General features: G+C 38.2%; 3 protein-coding genes across 4 annotated transcripts; all 3 read left to right on the top strand.

The window, feature by feature from the left end:
* Positions 1 to 4,815: 4,815 nt before the first annotated feature.
* On the top strand, positions 4,816 to 6,057 carry LOC136422011 (actin, muscle-like). Its single transcript, XM_066409620.1, has one exon. It carries the CDS (start codon positions 4,884 to 4,886, stop codon positions 6,021 to 6,023), a length of 1,140 nt encoding a protein of 379 aa, XP_066265717.1. The 5' UTR covers positions 4,816 to 4,883; the 3' UTR covers positions 6,024 to 6,057.
* A 567-nt stretch (positions 6,058 to 6,624) lies between these two features.
* Positions 6,625 to 13,477, top strand: LOC136421686 (ras-related protein Rab-21-like). Its single transcript, XM_066409163.1, has 6 exons — positions 6,625 to 6,885; positions 7,943 to 8,002; positions 8,834 to 8,941; positions 10,285 to 10,348; positions 11,802 to 11,945; positions 13,290 to 13,477. Exons 1-6 carry the CDS (start codon positions 6,754 to 6,756, stop codon positions 13,406 to 13,408), a joined length of 627 nt encoding a protein of 208 aa, XP_066265260.1. The 5' UTR covers positions 6,625 to 6,753; the 3' UTR covers positions 13,409 to 13,477.
* Positions 13,478 to 17,066: 3,589 nt separating this feature from the next.
* Positions 17,067 to 22,162, top strand: LOC136421695 (alpha-2,8-sialyltransferase 8B-like). Of its 2 annotated transcripts, XM_066409178.1 has the most exons (7): positions 17,067 to 17,438; positions 17,832 to 17,912; positions 18,525 to 18,602; positions 19,462 to 19,536; positions 20,172 to 20,421; positions 21,169 to 21,434; positions 21,876 to 22,162. In XM_066409178.1, exons 1-7 carry the CDS (start codon positions 17,329 to 17,331, stop codon positions 22,150 to 22,152), a joined length of 1,137 nt encoding a protein of 378 aa, XP_066265275.1. In that variant the 5' UTR covers positions 17,067 to 17,328; the 3' UTR covers positions 22,153 to 22,162. The 2 variants fall into 2 exon arrangements, with proteins under 2 accessions (XP_066265275.1, XP_066265276.1); XM_066409179.1 differs by lacking the exon at positions 19,462 to 19,536 and having other exon boundaries at positions 17,068 to 17,438.

The following is a 22,162-nucleotide window of genomic DNA, read 5'->3' as shown; positions in this document are numbered from 1 at the left end:
GTGCAGTTTTCCTGTATCGGTACCTTTACTTGTTTCAAAAATACAGTTTGAAAAGAAACTGCTAGGGGGATGGTCCTACCTAGGAATTAGTTCCTTCACACAAATAATAATAATGGTTTATTGGTCAGAAATTACCCGTGCAATGGCAGCCAGTGCTGAATTGCTGCAGGGTTTACAATCATATAATACAGAACAGATACATATTTGCACATTGTGGAACTGTCGCAAGGGTCTGAGCAGCTGCCATTCGGCGCCAGCAGGTGACCTCAATACGACCTTCCCCAACCAAAGTCAGGTACCAATTCACACCTGAGTGAAGTGAGGAAAGTCGTGTAAAGTGCCTGCCTTTCCCAAGGGCACAACATTGTGGCATATCAGGGTTTCGAACCCGGGACCTCTTGGTTCTGGGCAAAACACTCTACTGATTGCGCCACACAATGCCATGGAATCAGTTCCTTCACACAAATCAAATTCGGCATTTCTTTCTTGTAATGTCAAAGACCTAGTACATTGAGATCATGTAGGTAGAATGATTTTAGAATAACTATCTCACAAACAAATAGCAAATACTCAGATGTTTGAAAGCTGGAAACAGAACTGCCTTGGCAGGGGTAAATAACAACAAAACTCAGGAGTTTGTGTTTTTTCTTCGACTCAGGATGACGCTAGAGTTTCATTTTGTAGCTTGCTTTTATTCTGCTGGGTGATTGTTCCTGTAGTAGTATTTCTAGTACATGTGATATATTTAATATTATTGCAAAGGGAATGGTTAGCATTTGTTCCAAATGTATAGTATTTTGCGATGTTCTGAGCTCTGATTAAAACAAAATACTGATGCCGAAAAGTGTAGCCTCCACCACCAAAAATCTTTTTTTTTATATATTAGATAGTGCCTATAAACAATATGCTAATTTTTGGAGAGTGAGTCTTTCCTTTGTGTGACATTGAAGAGGTATGTCACATTAGCTTGCAAATGTTTTGCACTCAATTTCCGATTTTAGTTTTTTTTTTCAATATTAGATAGTGCCTCTAAACAATATACAATTTCTTCCAATTGAGAAGTGAGTCTTTCCACATCGTATGACATTAGCTTGCAAATGATTTGCGCTCAATTTCCAATTTTAGTGTTTTTTTCTGTTTCTCTGCAAAGTGAAATATACATGACATTGAAAAATGATAAATGAGTATTGATAGATTTTTAGTGTTACGTATATAAACACCTTTAAGAATTGCGAACAATCATGTTTTGGTCAGGGAAAATTTACTGAAGTAAAAATTTTATTCAACTTGCTGTGACATGTTTCTTGAAGAATTTTGTAGTGATTTCTTGTAATCTTCTTGACATACTTAATACTGGGTGTTTTCTTAAATTTATGGGATAAAAGAATAGATATTATGATATAAAGTTCTCAGTTTATATGTAAGAACTGATGTATCAAAATCATTTCCAATCATTTGGAAACTCTTGTATCTGATTTGTCAGCAGAAACTCTTCCTCATGATAGATTAATTATTTCATATTGATAAGTGCCTGTTACACTATATGAATTTTGATTCTGCCACAATTACAATGATTGTTGTCATCACATGAGTTGTGTGCTAGCTTATTTGCATATTCTTATTTTGCCTGCTGCCCGCTCCTTAAATTTTCAGCAAAACTACAAGAACAAGAGTTCGGAGACCTCATATCTCCATGAAATATATATTATGCAAATTCGGCCCTCATTTTCATAATTTATATTCAACCATGTTCACTGCCACATATACCTTCCAAATGCCATAAGTATGAAATTCCAGGTATCTACCAATATGAAATTCCAGTATTTTCTCATTGATTGTGCAAATTAGATCTTCTTTTGCTTCTCATTTTGCAATTGCAAAAGTCTTTTTTTTTTTACGGAGATAACCAGAAAATCAAATTTCTGTGACCTAATAGAGCACAAGCCTAAACAAAGGTATTAAGTCGAAGCAAGGAGCGTTAGATTAAATATTCTCTACCATTCACGTAAACATTTTTTTTTCTTCTAAAAACATCTAATGGTATGTAATCTATCAATCAATTGTCTACTATGTGCTCTTTGGTGGGACAAATTAGCAACAGCTCGTGACGTCACAGAAGGACTCCATCCTTAGCTAGTAATCAGGCTGCCCTTTCTTCATAGACGGGTTGTGTAAATCAATTATGGCTGAGCCAATCATCGCGCAGGAAAGATAGGAGTCGTTTCTCATTCTGTGACGTCACGATCCGTCACTGATTTGTCCAACCAATGAGAACACAGAAGACAATGGATTTGATTGCATAGATGCTTTCAGAGAAGACCTAATTTTGGCGTGAATGGTAGAGGAAACTCCATTTCATCGGTACTTTAAAACTGTTGAAAGTATATAGGAGGGTGCTCCGGCGTATACGTATGGTCAAGGTCTCATTCGTGAGTTTTTTCACCCCATAGACTTACATGTTATAATACGTGTTTTACATGGGCGTGTTCTTAATGAAACTATAGAAAATGTGCCAACGTTATTCATTCTTTGTTGAGAGCATTTACCATAGATCATGTACAAAAATTTCCAACATTTTCACTACACACAATCTCTTTTTATAGCAACTGCACTTAGCTACACCCCCAAAAAGGCACTTTCCAGCTGTAAGCGCATGACCGTATCACCTATATATGTCCTATAATGCCCGGCTGTGCACGTACGACCGACCTCGCGCGCGGCTGCCGAACTTTGCCTACTAATTTCTTCAGTAACAAATAAGCTTTCATTATTTTGAAGCTTGACATCAGCTGGACAGGCTAAAGGGAAATTTCCCACCGATATAAACTCACGTTCATACAGCCGTTAATTTTATGGCCACGGATTCCTTTAGTACCCACTCTGAGTAATACATTGCAGATATAGCCTGGGTGCCATCCTCCGTAGTAACGGGTTGGCTCAATCTTTTAGCTTGCTAGCCCCACTTTGATCATACCAAGATCAGGGAAACGACCTACCGACAATAGATTTCGGCCATTTTTTGCAAATTAGCGATTTTGCGACAGACCGGAAAATGGCGTCCCATTTGGCCCATTCAAACTTCCCACCAAACTGGACTTAGTAGAATAAGTTCTCTTCGTGGTACGCATTTAGAATTTATATCAAATTGTAGGTAGATTTGTCATAAAGATGATGGCGAAAACTGCACGGGGGTACCATTGAGAGGTAAGCTCAGACACGTCCGAAGAGTTGTAATACATTTTGATATGAAGTTCTGATGTGACCTCGCGAGATCTCGTGCGATCTTGCCCTGTTTCGCGAGATCCCGTGTGATTTTGCGACAAAAAGCGAAATTACGGCCCGAAGCTGCCGGGGAGCTTACTTTAAGATGGAAATTTCACATATATATTTAAATATATATTATTGTGAGCTGCCGCGAGCAAATGCGACATAGGCGCCATTGTTAATGTTTCCCTGTGCAAAAGGGGGTGCAAAATAGAAGCTAGCAATGATAATAAATTTTCTGGGAAGTAGAGACGTCACTCCATATTTGGGGGGGGGGCGCCTCTTAGCGACCGCTTGACTTATACAAACATCAGAGTATCTGAAATAACCACGGTGAAATAACAGAGGTTGCGCGCCTGCAATTTGCCAACACGCCCACAGCGCAACTGAGATAACCACAAGGAATCTCAATGTTTTATTGTGGGAGTAACGTTGGTGTTAGCACCTAAGTGAGGTCAATTCAAAGGTCACACTCAAAGAGAAGAGTAATCCATCGACAATATCATTGTGAAAATGTTTCTACTTCATCTAGAGACATTGCCTTTTATATGATATCATGGAAATACAGTCATACCTTTTTGGAGGATTTTCATAGCACCAATCACCTTGCTAGTTTGGTAGTTGTCAGTAACCTTAAAGGCCACCAAAGCAATATTTGAGACCAAAAATGTAAATAAAGAAATGCTGAAATCTTTATTGTAGTGACATTTACTAACAATGTCCGGCACATTTGCGTAATAACTTCATACTTTGAGCATTTTAAAACCGTGCAAAATCGTGCCGTACGATGATCCCCTTAGTTTCGGGAGCCTTCGAAAACCCTGGCGACGATTTTCAGTGAGTTTTCACATTACATCAACATCATATTTTTGCACGATGGATGTCGCCAGACATTGTGATAGTGTTCTTTGCACTAATCCTGACTAGAAATGACTAAATAAATTGACTTTTATAATCCGATTTTCGGGCCCTGAATTATTGCTTTGGTTTCCTTTAAGTAATGATTATAAACAGCTATCTCCCAGCTCAGGCAAACAAATAAACAAGCTTGAATACGATAATTATCGAATACAAGAAAATGAAATAACTGGTCACAGTGGTCAGTGGGCTCTAATTGCTCAAGAATTAAAAGCTTTATTTATTTACCTTGCAAAAGCTTCCAGCAAATAGCCATAGTTACGTTCAATGGTTTAGTTCGCGCCCCATCGCTAGCCTGGTAACCATATCATCGAGATCTCCCTAGTAACGATTACTTGAAATATCTGCTAAAAATAATGACTACTGAGCCTTCTAGAAAACCCCTAAGCCGACCCGGGGAGAATATGGTGATCAGTCTACAATGACAGCCGACTGACCAAACAGAAATCTTTGTCAGCAAATAATCAGCAAATAATAATAGTCACATTCCGCCTTGTTATTACAGGATTTATTATCCGCAAGGCTCGGACCGTACACTTTCCATATTTGCTCAAGAACCAGCGTCCCTTCAACCTAATTCTGAGAAACATTTTACTTAAGAAAACAGAAGAGGGTGAATAAAACGAGAGACAGTGGCTGTACCATCACTTCGCTGAATTTTTCTTTGACCACACTACGCAACATATCCAGTGCCGATCACCATGTGCGACGACGAAGAGGAAGAAGCTACCCCCATGGTCTGCGACAATGGCTCCGGACTGGTCAAGGCTGGCTTCGCCGGCGACGATGCCCCTAGGGCCGTCTTCCCATCCATCGTCGGCCGCCCAAGACACCAGGGCGTGATGGTCGGTATGGGACAGAAGGACGCCTACGTCGGCGACGAGGCACAGAGCAAGAGGGGTATCCTCACCCTGAAGTACCCGGTAGAACACGGCATCGTCACCAACTGGGACGACATGGAGAAGATCTGGCACCACACCTTCTACAACGAGCTGCGTGTCGCCCCCGAGGAACACCCCACCCTCCTGACAGAGGCTCCCCTCAACCCCAAGGCCAACAGGGAAAAGATGACCCAGATCATGTTCGAGACCTTCAACAGTCCGGCCATGTACGTGTGCATCCAAGCCGTGCTGTCCCTGTACGCCTCCGGGCGCACAACGGGCACCGTGCTCGACTCAGGGGACGGCGTCTCTCACGTCGTGCCCGTCTACGAGGGCTACGCTATGCCGCACGCCATCCTACGTCTAGACCTGGCCGGCCGCGAGCTCACCAACTACCTGATGAGGGTCATGTGTGACCGCGGGTACGCTTTCACCACCACAGCCGAACGCGAAATCTGCCGCGACATCAAGGAGAAGCTCGGCTACGTCGCGCTTGACTTCGAAAACGAGATGCTGACAGCCGCAACCTCCACCGCTACCGAGAAGAGCTACGAGCTGCCCGACGGACAAGTCATCACCATCGGCAACGAGCGCTTCCGCTGCGCCGAGGCTCTCTTCCAACCTTCCTTCCTGGGCATGGAGTCTGCCGGCATCCAGGAAAGCGTGTACAACTCCATCATGAAGTGCGACATCGACGTCCGTAAGGAACTGTACCACAACATTGTCCTCTCAGGAGGTTCTACCATGTTCGCTGGTATCGGTGACCGTATGCAGAAGGAGATGGTGTCCCTGGCTCCCACAACCATGAGTATCAAGATCATCGCTCCTCCCGAGAGGAAGTACTCCGTGTGGATTGGTGGGTCCATCCTATCGTCCCTGTCCACATTTGGGTCCATGTGGATCACCAAGAATGAATATGACGAGTCCGGACCCGCCATTGTCCACCGCAAATGCTTCTAAATCTATACGCCCTATATCTGTGTTGTCTATGTCCTATTTTTGTTGTGTTTTAGTATCAAGGAATGCTGCCACTTAACTCCAAAAGTTGAAACAGTGTCAATTTATGTGAGGTGATATGCAAACCGTCAATGTAGTGTTATATCCGATCTGTCATCATCTTTCATTGCGAAATATTGTTGCGTTGGAATATGGACCATGTAACACATAACGTTAAAAAATAAACAAGTTCTGTTATATTTTCTACTTATGTGTCGTCGCAATTTGTTGTGCTTTGATATTCTTTGTATATTGTGGAATGGTGGATGGATGGATGGATGGATGGATGGATGAATGGATGGAATGATGGATACAAAATGATGTTTATGTTATGATCGGATAGGAGGATAGGTAAGTAGATGGATTTTGGACCGAAGATTGTTTCAAATTTTTATCCAGTTGCTTGAGTAACTTTTTTTTTTTGGCGTAGATGGATTCACATCCATTTTTTTTCAAATTTCCCGCTAGTTTTTTTCCCAACATCTCGCGAGATTCCGCGTGATTCACCTGTCACATGATTCCGTTACGTCATCTCTCAAAAGGAAAGACGCCATTTTGTTGGACTTCAACATTTCCAAGTGTTCCTGTTATTTCCCAAACTTGTCACTTCTGCCCCAAAACCGACACATTTGAAGCGAACTGAGCGAAAGCTGAGATCTTTTGAGAGTCTTGTGGACTGGTTAGTGGTGCTGACATGGCCGCGGGAGGCGCTAGAGGCCACCAGTTTAAGGTGGTATTACTGGGGGAGGGGTGCGTTGGAAAAACGTCGCTGGTTTTGCGATATTGCGAAGACAAGTTCAACGATAAACACATCTCAACTTTGCAGGTATGAAAAAATTATACCTTATATCTAAATATACAATATCTTCATATCATCTGAAGTATATGATGTATACTCTAACAGTTCGCCGAAGGCATGTGTGAAATTATAGGTGAGAAAAATTAATATTTTGAAGAGAACATTTTATAATTTTGGTCCGAAAATTTTCATAAAACGTCGCAGTTAGATACTTGTATAAGACGAAACAATACTCTACTCAGTACAAGTGGATAAGGAATATTCTTGTGAAGACATTAGATGACTGTCATGGGTAGTTGCTAAACAAATAGTGTTGTCAAGCCCCGGAAAATCTTTGGTTCGAACAACGTCCTTGGTTCGAAATATTTTCAAACAATTAATTTATTAAGTTTGAAAGGGTTGACAAAACCAAACCCTATTTTAGTATACAGACATGAATTCCAAAAAAATCATCCTGCTATTGGCGGCGTCTATAACATTTTAAGATATAACACATATTTTTCCTTATATTCTTAAGGTAAATTTAACATCAGTTCTTCACTGCTTAGCAAAATATGTTGTATAGATAATTATCACAGGAAATTTTAAGGTTTTGATAATTATAAGTTTGGGTTCTTGTACCCTCTTCTTCCACTGTGAATGCCAAATTGAATATGTTTTTCATGGTGACCTTTTTCTACGAAATCATAAACTATAAACGGCACAAATAGTTGTTTTGCAATTCTACTGTATTACAGAATATTGTTTCATCTGTGAGCTTTAATCAACGCAAAAACATTTCCCACCTACTGTGAAATAAAAACCACTGCAAAACTAAATGCATTTACGGTGCAGTTTTCACTTTGGGTTAGAAACTGTATGTGAACAGTTGAAGCAAACCAGATGTTTGGGACTGTTAACTAATTTTTACATTATTACAGTCCCATTAACTTATGACATCATAAAAAGGTGTGTCTCGCACACAGGTAAACACCTGGTCATATGGTCATGTGCAAGCTCTTATCTCGCCTCAAATATTTGTGTTGTTGTACAGAATAATTCAAAGATTTTATAACTTTAGGCATTTTATTATTTTTTCCTCCAGGCAAGTTTTCTCACAAAGAAGCTGAACATAGCTGGGAAAAGAGTAAACTTGGCAATTTGGGTAAGTAATGTTTTAGTTTCTGGTGATACTGATAGGTAAATGTGAATTTCTGTGTAGGTTGAAGAATATTTGTTCAAATGAAAGTGTGATATTTATGTGTCAGAGAGAACTCAGATTGTTAAGGTAATTGGCATTCGGATAATTTTTTTTCGACTTTCCTACCTCGTGTAAAATTGCCATTTTCTTCTCAAGAATAAAATGTAGTACAGTGGAAATTGGATCATTTTTAGATTCATGTCATTGTTGGTTGTCTCACCTCAATTGCAAAATATGAAATTGACATTTACTTCCCCATATTGCACATTTTCATCATTATTTCATACTTTGGACGTTTAAAAAGAGAACAGAAACAAGCTTAAGTCACAAAAGGAGTATTTTATTTAATGGACCCAATAATCAGCCGACAATCTAGCCATAACTGTTTTCTGGCGACAATTTTCGGTAACTTCCGGCTGCCTGACGTCAAAATGCCCGAGCACATTGAGTACAACCATGTGATTATTTTGATTAGATAGTTTTGAAAATATGACTTTCAATGCCCTGATATTGCTTAGGTTGCCTTTAACAAGAAAGAGATGATTTTTATGAATAATTCTTTTGTCAAAAAATGAATAAACTTTATTCATATTAGTATATGTACAACCAAGAAGGTTCCTCCTTGGTACCACTTAACAATGAAATTCAGCAAATACTGTTGTGTAATTATGCCTATCAATGTTTCTAACTGTCTTCTGCAAATAGCTTGATACAAGATTAAGAGAAACCACTTTTCACATACATGTACTATATACCAATATGAACGATACGGCATGTGTTTTTGTCCCATGACAGGATACGGCAGGACAAGAGAGGTTCCACGCTCTCGGCCCGATCTACTACAGAGATAGTAACGGCGCCATTCTAGTATACGATATTACAGACGAGGACTCTTTCCAAAAGGTATGTTGATGTATATGCATGGCTCGGAATTCATTTTCAGGAATATGTATATATACTGGTACACCAAACCTAGAAATTAAGGTGCAGAGAAAAATTTCGTGTGTCCGACATGAAATATTAAAAAGATAGAATTAGATTGTCAGCAAAACTATTTTTTCTGATGCTTGAATGTGAAGAATAAAGTGTATATTAGTGTACTATAGTGCCTTTACGTACATAGCCAAATGTCTAGCTAGAAGTACTGGTGCACTCACAATCAAAAATCAGGTGCACAGCACCAATTTTAGGTGCACAAAAGCACATATTCACCCAGTTTTTCCATGTCATCAGATATACATACATGTCTAATAATGTATGTCCGATGACATGGTTCCTACACTCTACACTCCTGAACATATGATTATGAATTCCAGCATCTTTCTTCAGGGACAATCCACAATTTTGCCCAAACTGACTATTTTTAAGCTTAGAGTGTAAGTTAGACTTTCAAATGTGTCTACTATGATAAATTAGAGAAGCAGTTCCACAAGGAAATACACTTGTATTGTGATATGCAGATCATGTTCCATTCCCAAGAATCAATGAGAATCTGATAGAACCTAGCAAGCTAATTGCATTAAATCCTGAACCTGATGTCAGATGTATATAGATACCATTATAGGTGATGATAGCATATTTGTCAAAAATGCTCAGCTGTTATGTATGCTGCTCTTAGGCAATGATAGTACACCAACTTCTTAAGATTTGTGTTTGGCAGTGTAAGTAGTAGTGTAAGAAAGAATGTAGATTGCTAGCCTGCTGAGCCTTTTGTCATCAAACGTGTATATACACCTTTCTCACACGGCGGATATGATAGAATGAAGACGAGGCCACTGAGGCAAAGAAGCAAAAATAATGTACAGATTTAGTTTTCCTCTTTAATCACATTAACTGAATGAATAAGTTTTAAAATATGATATCCAAGTATCAATATTATAACTAATGTAATGCACAAAAAAGATGCAGCACTTTAGAGCTTTGTTGACCGATCCCATAGTCCCCGCCCTCGTCCGTCAAAACGTAGAAATGCAAAATAAAACAGAGGAATTCAAATATTTGACGGTCATGCAGCCACTTCCTCATTGGTCGATTCTCCAATTATCAGGTAATCATTGGCTAAACTGCTAATTGTGATTGACAGTTAGGATCGGTCTATTGTATGCCACAAGGGCCTCGTTTTCATTCTATCATGGCCGCCGTGTGAGAAAGATCTATTGGTTGTTGGGTTATTAGGCGGCAGGGAGAAGGTTAAAGCATCTCATGCAGCATCTTATTCTTTTAACTTGAAAACTTGTTTTCTCCAGGTGAAAAACTGGGTTAAGGAGCTGCGGAAAATGCTGGGCAGTGAAGTCACTCTTTGTATAGCAGGTAAGAAAGAAATGTTTATTTTCCTGGACCAAAGATGAAACAAACAAATATGTAATTATAGTAAAGCTTATTATAAGTTCTTAGCAATGTATTGATACACCAATTTGCAAGGTTGATGATAAGATACAGGGTTCTCAACAGAATTTTTCACAGTATAGTCAGGTGCAGAAGAACAAATTTGCGCAGCGAATGTCCTGCATGAAGCACCCGCCCGAACTGGCCCGCTATCGCTCGGTAACGTTACCTCCCATAGCGGCCCTGCCCTTTCAAGCCTGTAAAATCGCTTCTGGAGATGTCACCACCAAAACAGCTTGCAGCCAATCAGAGGGTTGGCTTAAGCTCATCTAGAGTAAAAGTGCAAAGGACGCTGGGATGCTATCAACCAATCAGGTTATGCTACTTTGGATTCAGAGCAAAAATAATGGCTGTTTGTGCCAAATAAGGCTAACTCATTAATTAGTCATGAACAACTGTCAATAACGTCGCCAGAAGTGATTTTATAGGCATGAAAGGGCAAGGCCGCTATGGGGGGTAATGTTACCGAGCGATAGCGGGCCTGTTCGGGAGGGTGGCATGGAGTGACAAAGACATAACCACAGTAGAAAGTTTTAAAAGTCATAACCCAATGTGACACTATTTCCTACATTTTGAGGGATAACTTTTGCAAAGTAAAGTTTTCCCTCTATATATCACAACCTCATCCTAAAGCCAAATACAAATGTATTAACTTTGTACATGTATTAAGATTTATGAAGGGTCACAAGGTTATTTCCAGAAACACCCCTATGCTTTTAGCGTGCGTAGTCCAGTGGTTTAAATCTTGCCTTTGGAACTAGACGCCCCGGGTTCGATCCCGGCTGTGTCGCTCACCCGACATGCACGCTACCGGAAAAGGTTGCAGTCCTTAGGACGGGACGTTAAGCCGTTGAACACTGTCATTGTGCATGTCAAAAAGAACTAGGGGAATTTCCCCGGTACAATGAACCTGTGAATACTGTACATAGCATCTGTCTTCTCTGTCACGACCAGTGGAAGAATAGCTCATCTGTTCATTGAGTTCATTTGAGCTAAACTGGTTCAAAATCACTTTCCTTTCCACAGTAGAAAGTTTTAAAAGTCATAACCTGATGTGACACTATTTCCTGCATTTTGAGGGATAAATTTTGCAAACTAAACTTTTCCCTCTGTCACAGCCTCATCCTAAAGCCAAATACAAATGTATTAACTTTGTACATGTATAAGATTTATGAAGGGTCACAAGGTTCGAATTCTTTCCAGAAAGAAACACCCCTATGCTGGTTGAAACACAGCATATAGGGGTCCAGATCACAGCATAGGGGGTCCAAATCACAGTATAGAAGGCGCCAGTATGCTTAGACTTTTCTGGCAAGAAAACTGAAATACTCTAGCTGCTTGTCTAACCGAGCATTTTTGTCTTCTTTCTTTCTCAAAGGAAACAAGATAGATTTAGAGAAGCAGCGAAACGTTCCAGCGGAAGAGGCGGAGGCCTACGCGACGTCGGTGGGAGCCAAACACTTCCACACGTCCGCAAAACTCAACAAAGGGGTAGAGGAGATGTTTCTAGACCTTACTAAGAGTAAGTATTCCCTGTAAGGTATCGTCTAAGGGTGGCTGAGGAATTTTGGGATGTTTTTGAAAAAACTCTTTCTTAAGCTTTATAAACCTTCCTCAACCTTAATTTTTTTTGTTTGATGACAAAAAAATCGCCAAAAATCTATATTTCATAATATTCACGTAGCCACGCGTCATTCTTTAAGTATTACTATCATGTACATTACTGCAAACTTATATTGATGAACATCGAAACATAAGCCAAGGAGAGCGTTTTTTCTAAAAAAGCGGCGTGGCCTTATAAATCTTAATGACGTAATCATGACATCATACTAATTTGCATAAATTATCACCTTGCTATAAGGTACTACCTGAAAAAAAATTAAGGTTGAGGAAGGTTTATAAAGCTTAAGAAAGTTTTTTTTCAAAAACATCCCAAAATTCCTCAGCCACCCTTAGACGATACCTTAACCTTCTCCCTGCTGCCTAACTCTGTAACCAACTGAGAATAGGGTACCAAACGGCTACATCAGTGTGCTGAAGGTTAAGAACTTGATATTGATTTACATAAATGATTACTATACGGAAATATTTTGTTACGATTCTCAGTTTCAGTTTATTTGTTTTAGCAGAAATACATATCGCCTGGCGGCGCTTTTCAAAGATTCTTGGGCCAAAGATATTCTCGCCATTAGGCCACACCAATTCAATTTCTTGGTTGACAGTTTTTTAATTTTTTTTTTTAGCAACAACAAAAAATCATGTAAACAGAAGGCTGGGGTGAAAACTTGCATATGACCCTGTATGTTCACACCCTAAAACTGTGTGCACCAAAGTACAGACTTTCCTCTGAGATTCTGTTTTTATGTTGATTTTGGAATTTAGCATTTTTTCAAAAAATCCGTTAACCAAGAAATTAAATTGGTGTGGTCTTAAGTTGTAATGCAATTATTGTTTACAGGCTTTGTTAGGTACTAATGTAAGTTTTACTTCGCACTTTGCAGGTTAACATATACATTGTATATAAATTTGACTAGAATATAGGTTGACCTCTTGTTTTTTGTTTGCAAGACACAACTGGTAAATTACCGTAAGGCTCTCCTCAAACACGGGACCTCTGCTTTACATTATGATTAGAAAGGATGTCCCTAACTGAAACTAGGTACTCATTTTCACCTGAGTCAAGTGAAGAAATTTGTAAAGTGCCTTTTCCAAGCTTAAGGGCACAACTTTGGTACTAGATATTCAAACTACATGTATAAGATAGCCCATCAGATTCTGAAGCATAAATTGAATAATTGAGTCACTCTATTGTTCAAAGGCGTTTGATTGGTTGTATTGCTAACAGAGTTGTTTTTTGATTTGTTAGGAATGTTAGAAAAGGACTCCAATTCCAAACCCGATGCCACAGCCAAACCCGGGTCCACGCGGAGAAACATTCAGATCACAGAGGACGAACCACAGGAACAGAAGAGCGGATGTTGCTGAGCATTCAAGTAAACAAAAACAACAACAAAAAAAACAAAACAAGAAAGGACAGTTGCAACATTTTGTACTGTGACGTCACTGTTAAATAGCCAGTCTTAGGATTCGTTAAGGAAGTTTTTCTCACATTAATTTGGCCAATACGGTGTGTCTGTTACATGTATTATACTTGCATTGTACAACAAACACTCGCAACTCTAGCTATGTACATGATCAGTATGTATGTATACAAGTACTACTTTTAGGAATTATGAGTAACTCTAAGAAAGGTACATATTGACAGCTTTACAGCATGTTTAATGCTGTGATAAAATTTGTAGAAACAGTTTGCATAGCTGTTCTAGAAGGCATTCTTTAGTGTGAATAATTATGTTCTATTATGGCTGTGCATTTTGTGTTAAATATTAAACTAGAATTATGTTTCATTCTGTTAGCCATGATATAGGTGGTCATTTCTTGATTGATTTTGTAATTCTTCATTATTTTTTACAAATATTAATTTGCACAAATGTAAAGGATATATATGGAACTTGAGACGTTATAATGTAGTGTATGAATGTTTCACTCGGACTCAAAATGCCTGTAAAAATTATCACATTGTACAAAAAGAGAGGCGTCTTTTAGAGGACAATCGGGGAAAAAATTGTCGCTTTCATACTCAAGAAGTTCATGACTTTAGCCGACCTCTATTGCTGCTTTCTGATTGGTTGACTGGTGGTTGTGTATTTTCTGTCACAAAACGTGTCGCTACATTTTAAGTGTGGTTAGAACTGAAGCATTTCAGCATCTGTTTTGTATGAAATTTTGGGATCAGCATTAATTTTGTGCATACAGAAAATTTGTTTTCTTTCAGTATCTTCTTCTCTTGCACAACTATTTGAAATTTGAATCGTTTTGTTCCAAATTTGCCAATACACACCCACATTGTCTGATATTTAATTATTGATGAATATAAGTTAATATGAAGATATGTGGTAACAGCTACTAGTATACAACTTACAAGGGTGTAAGTATGTTGTGACATTTGTGTCATTAACATCTGTTTACAGCTATATATTAGGCCACACAAATTTAATTTCTTGGTTAACAGATTTTTTTTTCAATTTTAGCAGGAAAAAATCATGAAAACAGAAGGCTGGGGTGGAAAATTGCACCGGACCCTGTTCACTCCCTGAAATTGTGTGCACCGAAGTACAAACTTTCTTCTGAGATTCTGTTTTCCTGTTGATTTTCTAATCTAGCATTTTTTTTAAAAATTCCGTTAACCAAGAAGTTAAAATGGTGTGGCCTAAGTGCACATGGTAAAGTTATACCATATTAACTGGTGGTACATGTACATGTAACATTTGTTTTCGTCAATATTAACCAGCATGAGTTAGTAGTAAAAGGATGGAAGTCGATATTGACTTGTAGTTCTATCTTGTGGTGACTCGCATAGGGGTAGCAATGTGTTCAAGTTTGTAGAGGTGTTTGTACATAAGAAATAGTGTACAATTAATGGTGAAAACTTGTTAATTCTTATGAGGTCACTGGCTCTTAGTGTCACAACAGAAATCACTGTTAACTAAGTCACCGCTAAGCTCCAAGTAGATGTTGGAAGGGAAATTACAGAATACTGTAAATGCATATACTTTCACAGTGGTTTTATTTGGTGGTACTATGGAAGAAAAAAAGAGGTTTTCACGGTGTTTAAATTTGTAGTTGAAACAATTCTGTTCTACAGTAGAATTACAAAACACATTTTCGCGGTGTTATGATTTCATGCTAACAGGTCACAGCAAAATTAAAAGTACCGCAAATATTTCAAGGCTTACAGTATTCTTGCAGTATTGTTTTCCATTGGTTAAGGGAACCTACGAAAGAACATTGCAGCCTGAATGTTACAATTTCCCTGCCAAATATCTGCTTGGAAATAAATCTAGGGGTAGGGAAGCTAACAGAATTCAGTGAATTATTATTATTTTTTTCACAGCAGAATGGGAAATGAAATATTCTGAAATATATACTGTATGTATGATGCAAAGTTTGAAATAAAAGGCCAATGCTACACTCGTTTTCTGGGGTATATCATGAAGATTGAAACTACTAGTAACTGTTTTGCCAATTTGCTGCATTTTGTTATGATATGAATAGTGACTAAAACACCAATGACAAAATGCCGAAATAAAAACCAGACTGATCTCCAAAATTTCAAATATCATTTATTGAGCATTTATGCCAGACCAAGAATACTCTTCAGGGTGTTTTTAGAAATAAGCAGTAAGTAGTTTTTTTTTTTTTTTTTAATATATTTTCCCTTATATCTTCTTTTCCATTAGGCCACACCATTTTAATTTCTTGGTTAACAGAATTTAAAAAAAAATGCTAGATTGGAAAATTAACAGGAAAACAGAATCTCAGAGGAAAGTTTGTACTTTGGTGCACACAATTTCAGGGAGTGAACAGGGTCAGGTGCAAGTTTTCACCCCAGCCTTCTGTTTTCATGATTTTTTTTGTGCTAAAATTTAGAAAAAAAATCCGCTAACCAAGAATTTAAATTAGCGTGGCCTTATGCTATAAATCTTATTTTCATGATTTTTCAACACCACCCTGATATTTTTCTTATTCAAACCATAAGAAAGCCGATCTATCCAGTTATGATTCATATTTACTGCACTGTATAACATTTTTATTGACCCATATGCCTTTTGTTATGCATTATTCTTATATAATTGTAAATACAATGTCATGACGCCATGATTGACATACTATAGTATAAGGTGTGCTATACAGTTATATCATGTTATTTTGAGAGATTTAAGTAAGAATTGTACCTTCGTATTTCCGTTCAGTCTATGATAACAAAACGTCGTTCCCATTCATTTAACCGTCATTCAAATAATAACAAAATGCAGTATTTATTCAAAATGTTTAGAGAGATAGATTTTTATTGACACAACAAATGCACATAAAGCGACTTTCGTAAGGTCTACTACATCTATACATACATACAAACGAATAAGTGCATACAAATGAGTTTGATTACACACAATCATATGGGATAGAGCAACATATCGTAATTTCACGTGTCATTATACATTGCTTGTTCTAATGTTCAAATATTCTTTGATGTATATACCTATCTGTACACGGTAAGGATTATCACCTCCTAGTATGTAATTGGATCCATCAACAAAACGAAGCGCATTGAATTCAATTGAACAAGCGGAAATAAAGGTGAATAGCGTTTATCCTCATAATTTGAATTTAATAGATAACCTCCTTTGGTGGAGCATACTAGCGTTTTGACAACATTGAACTTCAAATGAACGTCCAGCATTGCAAAAAGCTCAGTCGTTGTTCCATGTGTATTTCTAACCTCCTTGCTGAGTTCAAAAGTGAAATACATGTCAACAGGGTAAACTATTTTTGTTTTGTGGGTCAGCGGCCAAAAATAAATACCCCTTGCCCCCTATGAAATTTGATTATTCATACTTGAAAAACGTTATTTCATAACTCGGGCAAAACACGAAGTTTTGTTCTCTCAGGTATTGAATGTGTGTTTGTCAAACTTTCTATGCAGTTTAAATGTTTAATCATTGTGAAACCGTGCAGTTTCCTATACCTTCTTACCACCCCCCCCCCCCCGTCAATAGAATGGCATGGCCCTAAGTGGGTTTTCCGGTCATCATAGTCAAGAAAAACGTCCTTCATTCTTATAGCTGATCTGAAGTGTTATATCTTAAGCCTTTAGCGTTTCTTAAAATCGCCCCTCTGTCCTGGAAGAATGCTGCTATCCCCCTTTCATTATTTTGTCGAGGAGGCCGTTTGTAAAACTTCAGTGTTCGATTAACTATTTGTTATCTTCTGTAAACGTTGACTACATAATGAACCCACTAATTAGTAGTCGGACGGGTTGTCTGTAAAAACACAGTGCTATCAAGATGGTGACTCCATCCCGGCCGATGTCGTTCTTTATGTTGACCATTCTCTTCACGTTATCGGTAATACTCTACTACAACTTTGTAACTTTTGACATCTCAACATTAACAAGGTAAGGGCATCAATATTATTCCAGATCATATAGCTTTAGTATTGCATTCGAACGTACGCAAAGGTCATAAATTGTTTACGCATACGTGCGTCGTTCGAAAACATTCATAATACGTAAGTCTTTTGGTATAAAAATAGACTCAAGAAAGAAACCGATTTTCAAAACACAAGCGCCAAAATACTTCAACATAACTTATTCGTAAATGTGTCTATTGATCGTTTAAACGTTTGTGCTTTGTTATACATTTAGACAATGGCTCTTTGCATTGTGTTATGGTATTAATACAAGCAATGCCAATATCCCTTACTGTCTTATACTGCCGTACTGTAGCGCGTTTTACTATTATTACATTTTTTGCCAAAACATTTGACTAAATCATGTTTGTTTTAACAGTTACAGTCTAAAGGCAGTGCAGAATAGAATCCAGCTGAGACAGATGGTCTTAGACACACACATACAAGCCAACACTACAAGGTGAGTCACAGTTCATGACCCTGCATGTAAGACAAGCGAACAGGGTCACGCCCACCTCTCTGAATACACACTTCAATATTGACAGATGTATTGGAAGGGGTGCAGACATTATTTCTTAACTGTTAAAGGCAACCAAAGCAATATTAGGGCCCAAAAAATAGACATTAAAAATGCTGAAATCTTTACGAAAGTGACATGTACTAACATTGTTTAGCACAGTTGCGTAATAACTTCATACTTCGAACATTTTAAAACCACGCAAAATCGTGCCGTACGATGATCCCCTTAGTTTCACGAGCCTACAAAAAATTTTCAGTGAGTTCTCACATCACAACAACGTCATATTTTTGCATGATGGACGTTGCTATACATTGTGATAACGTTCTTTGAACTAATCATGTATAGAAATGACTAAATAACTTGACTTTCAAAATCCAATTTTCGGGCCCTAATATTGCTTGGGTTACCTTTAACAGTATAACTGACAATGCTATAGCTATGCTCAATCATGATATAGTAACTTGATCTATATTACTGACATCACAGAAGCTATTATACAATTTTGATGTTCCTCATACAATAATTGCTGTCTATTCATATCTGTTCATTCAGGGCCCCTAAAGTGACGAAACATGTCCAGCCAACAGGAAACAATACGGTCGACGTGGACGTGAAAAATAATCTCACAAGGTGGTTTATATATTCAGTCTTTTCACATATTCCTAATTTACAACTATAGAAGAACTTTATTGCACGACAATTGTACATGGTACAAAGTATGGCCATAATTCGTAAACAAAATAGAAGTATAGAATAAAACTTAACATCCAAATTACTAGTACAATACAATAAGGGCTAGCATACGTTTTTGACATAGTTGTATAATCGAGTTGGTTTAATCATAGTTTCGGTATTTTTTCTTATGTAAAAACAGTCGTTTAGATATTTACCTATGTTCGCATTGTGGGGAATGTTGCATTTAAATATGTACTCAAAACGGTCTGTAGCATCGAGACTCTTAAACTTGTACTTGTTTTGAGAAGTGTTAATAGCTTAAAACAAGTGTTAATAGCTTATGACGTAAAACATCATATATATATATATATATATATATATATATATATATATTTAAATGCAACAATCCCCACAATACGAAAATACGTAGATATCTTAACGACTGCTTTCACATTAGGAAAAATACCAAAACTAATGATTAAACCAACTAGATCATAACTGTTACGCTATATAAAAATGTATGCTAGCCCTTATTGTATTGTATTAGTAATTAGGATGTTAATTTATTCTATACTTCTACTTTGTATTATGTTTACGAATACTTGCCATACATACGACATGTACAATTGTCGTGCAATAAAGTTATTCATTATATATATGTGTGTTGCTACAATTTTCAACCTGGATAACAATTGGCGTCGACACTAGGCTTAATCATCACATAGCAACTTGACTTCTTCTGACACTGGACGCTACTATGTCATGTTGTTGTTATTCTTTTCACACAATAACTACTGTCTAGTCGTTCATTCAGGGCACCTAAGGTGACGAAGAATTTGCAGCCAAGAAAAAAAAAGTTAGACGCGAACGTGAAAAAGAATCTCACAAGGTGGTCCAAAACTCCATAAGTAGTATTTTGATCTTTCGACAAATAAATCACCTTGAAGTTTTCTCCAAGGCATTCAGTTGTCCAAGAAGCCATTTTTGTATGACAAAAGGATAGCACTCGTTATACCTAACACAGTATATTACCAACTACTACTAATTATCTAAAGCTGAGTTGACGTTAAATTCTGTCTGTGTAAGATCAAACATTGAAATTTAGGGCAAGGATCTTTATAAATGATAAGTAACGGTGTTTTGCTAATGGATGGACTGAAGATCATCCAGTAAACCTTTGCCAAAGGCAAACACAGACATTTTTAATCTACTTATGTCATGCCCCGACACCATATCTAAGTACTTAGGCCAATACATATGTAGCGCTCTACAAAAGAGAGAATGTATTGTAATAGACAGAAATGTTTAACGTATATCATGTCGGTACCCCAATTGCGTTCATATTCTTGTGGTTATAGTGTTCAGAATAGAATAGACTATTTTAGTATTCATTGTATTGATTGCCTTGTCATTGTTGCCATACATTTTGCCGTGTACAATTGTCGAGCAATAAAGTTCATTCATTCATTCATTCATTCTTGTGCAAGGTTAATGCACTGTTAACTCTATATTTCCTTTTTTCAGACTTGACAAGTCATTGCAGAAACTGAAACCGTTTGAGAACTTTGCATACTTCTCCGACTACAAAAACCGTAAAAAGAAGTGTAAAAAGAGGAAAGGCTGTCCAACACCAAAAACACCAGTTCATCATTATCACGCATGCGCAATCGTTGGTAACGGTGGGATACTTCTCAACAGCAGCTGTGGGAACGAGATCGACAGTCATGATTACGTCATCAGAATGAATATGGCCGCCATAAAAGATTACGAGCAGGTAAGAAAGGATATTTTGTAAGAAGACACTTTCTTCAGATTCTCAAATTCTTAAGAAGCAATCTCAACTTCCCTACAATGCATAACCGTGTTAAGGAGAGCCACACCTCAATCACGTTAACCTTAAAGAACCCACCACACTTATCGAAAAGAGTACAGGGATTATTCTCGTTGCGAGTGGATCAAACCTTCCAGTCCTGTCTTTCGAAGCTTGTGCCTACTGTGCTCAAGTGATGTGTTACCGTAACGCATATACAGTCATTTAACCGGGATGGTGGAGATTCTTTTTACACAACCAGGTAATCTCACTTGCTAACGTTTCGATGTCTATCAGACACCTTCTTCAGAGCTTTTGACTGGAGTACTGCTTCTCACCGCTAAGCTTGTATCCCCCCTCGTCGTAAGCTTAGCCACGTTTGGGACAGTGTTCTCACCGTAAAAGCGCCACCTACATCGGCTACGTATAGCGGTGAGAAGCAGTACTCCAGTCAGAAGCTCTGAAGAAGGTGTCTGACAGACACCGAAACGTTAGCAGGTGAGATTACCTGGTTGTGTAAAAAGAATCTCCTATATTTTATATTCTACCAACCTGATGAAATTATTTTCGGAAGTCATTTAATCGGTTATGCAAAAGAAGGGAACAAAGAATCTTTATCGAGACTTTTATTAATTGCTTATCTAACATCTAACACCTGTTTGTACAGGTGCAATTTTTTTCAATGTATACTCAAATTTTTTTCATCTTCAGGACGTTGGACGAAAATCAAACTTATCCTTCATTAACTGGACGGGAGTAAAACAACTAGGAACGGAACTTTCGTCAAAAGACACGCGTACGAGAGAGGGTGTTCTCCAACATCTGACCCTACTAAACAACAGCGTCTTCAGCTATGTGAAGTTAAGGACAGGGGCAGTTATCCGGTCTCTTGAGTCACTGGAGGCGCTCTTAAAGGAGAACAAGCTAAACATCACCGTCACATACTCGAGAAGTAATGTTCCACTGGTGTTCACGAAGTAAGGACCTTATTGTGGCAATGTCTGTGTACGTGTGTTTGTGCGTGTGTGTGTGTGTCTGTGTGTGTGTGTGTGTGTCTATGTGTGTGTTGTGTGTGTTGTGTGTGTGTGTATGTATGTATGTGTGTGTATGTATGGGTATGCGTTGTGTGTGATGTGTGTGTGTGTGTGTGTGTGTGTGTGTGTGTGTGTGTGTGTGTGTGTGTGTGTGTGTGTGTGTGTGTGTGTGTGTGTGTTGCACTACTCAAAGAGTGGCTCTATGTAAAACTATGACTATGAGGAAACTATGTTTGAAAGAAAAGAATAGCGTATGTCTACAGATATTCGATAACCTAATATTGTACCATTATGTGAATCCATTGAAAGATCATATTTAAAATATGATCCCGACACGTCAGACTTCTGAGCACATCCAGATCTATGTTTCTATTTTTATTTCAGACCACTCCGTGAAACGTTTATTCCCAAATTGAAGTCCCCTACATCCGGGCTCATTGCCTACATCCTGGCATCTCGGTTCTGTGACGTCATCACCCTGTACGGCTTCTACCCATTCGCCACGGACATGCGCAATAGGACGCTGTTTTATCACTACTACGACAAAAGCAAGGTTGCTAGGCGTCGCAGGGGTCGACATAACTTCGGCATTGAACATGACTTCTTTACCCTCCTGCATCAGAATGGACTCGTCCGGCTGGTATCAGATATCTGTGAATGAAATTGAATGT

This window comes from Branchiostoma lanceolatum, chromosome 16, assembly GCF_035083965.1.
Source record: "Branchiostoma lanceolatum isolate klBraLanc5 chromosome 16, klBraLanc5.hap2, whole genome shotgun sequence".
Classification (NCBI taxonomy): domain Eukaryota; kingdom Metazoa; phylum Chordata; class Leptocardii; order Amphioxiformes; family Branchiostomatidae; genus Branchiostoma; species Branchiostoma lanceolatum.
The sequence above is the reverse complement of the archived record's forward strand: the minus strand, read 5'-3'. Positions and strand labels throughout refer to the sequence as shown.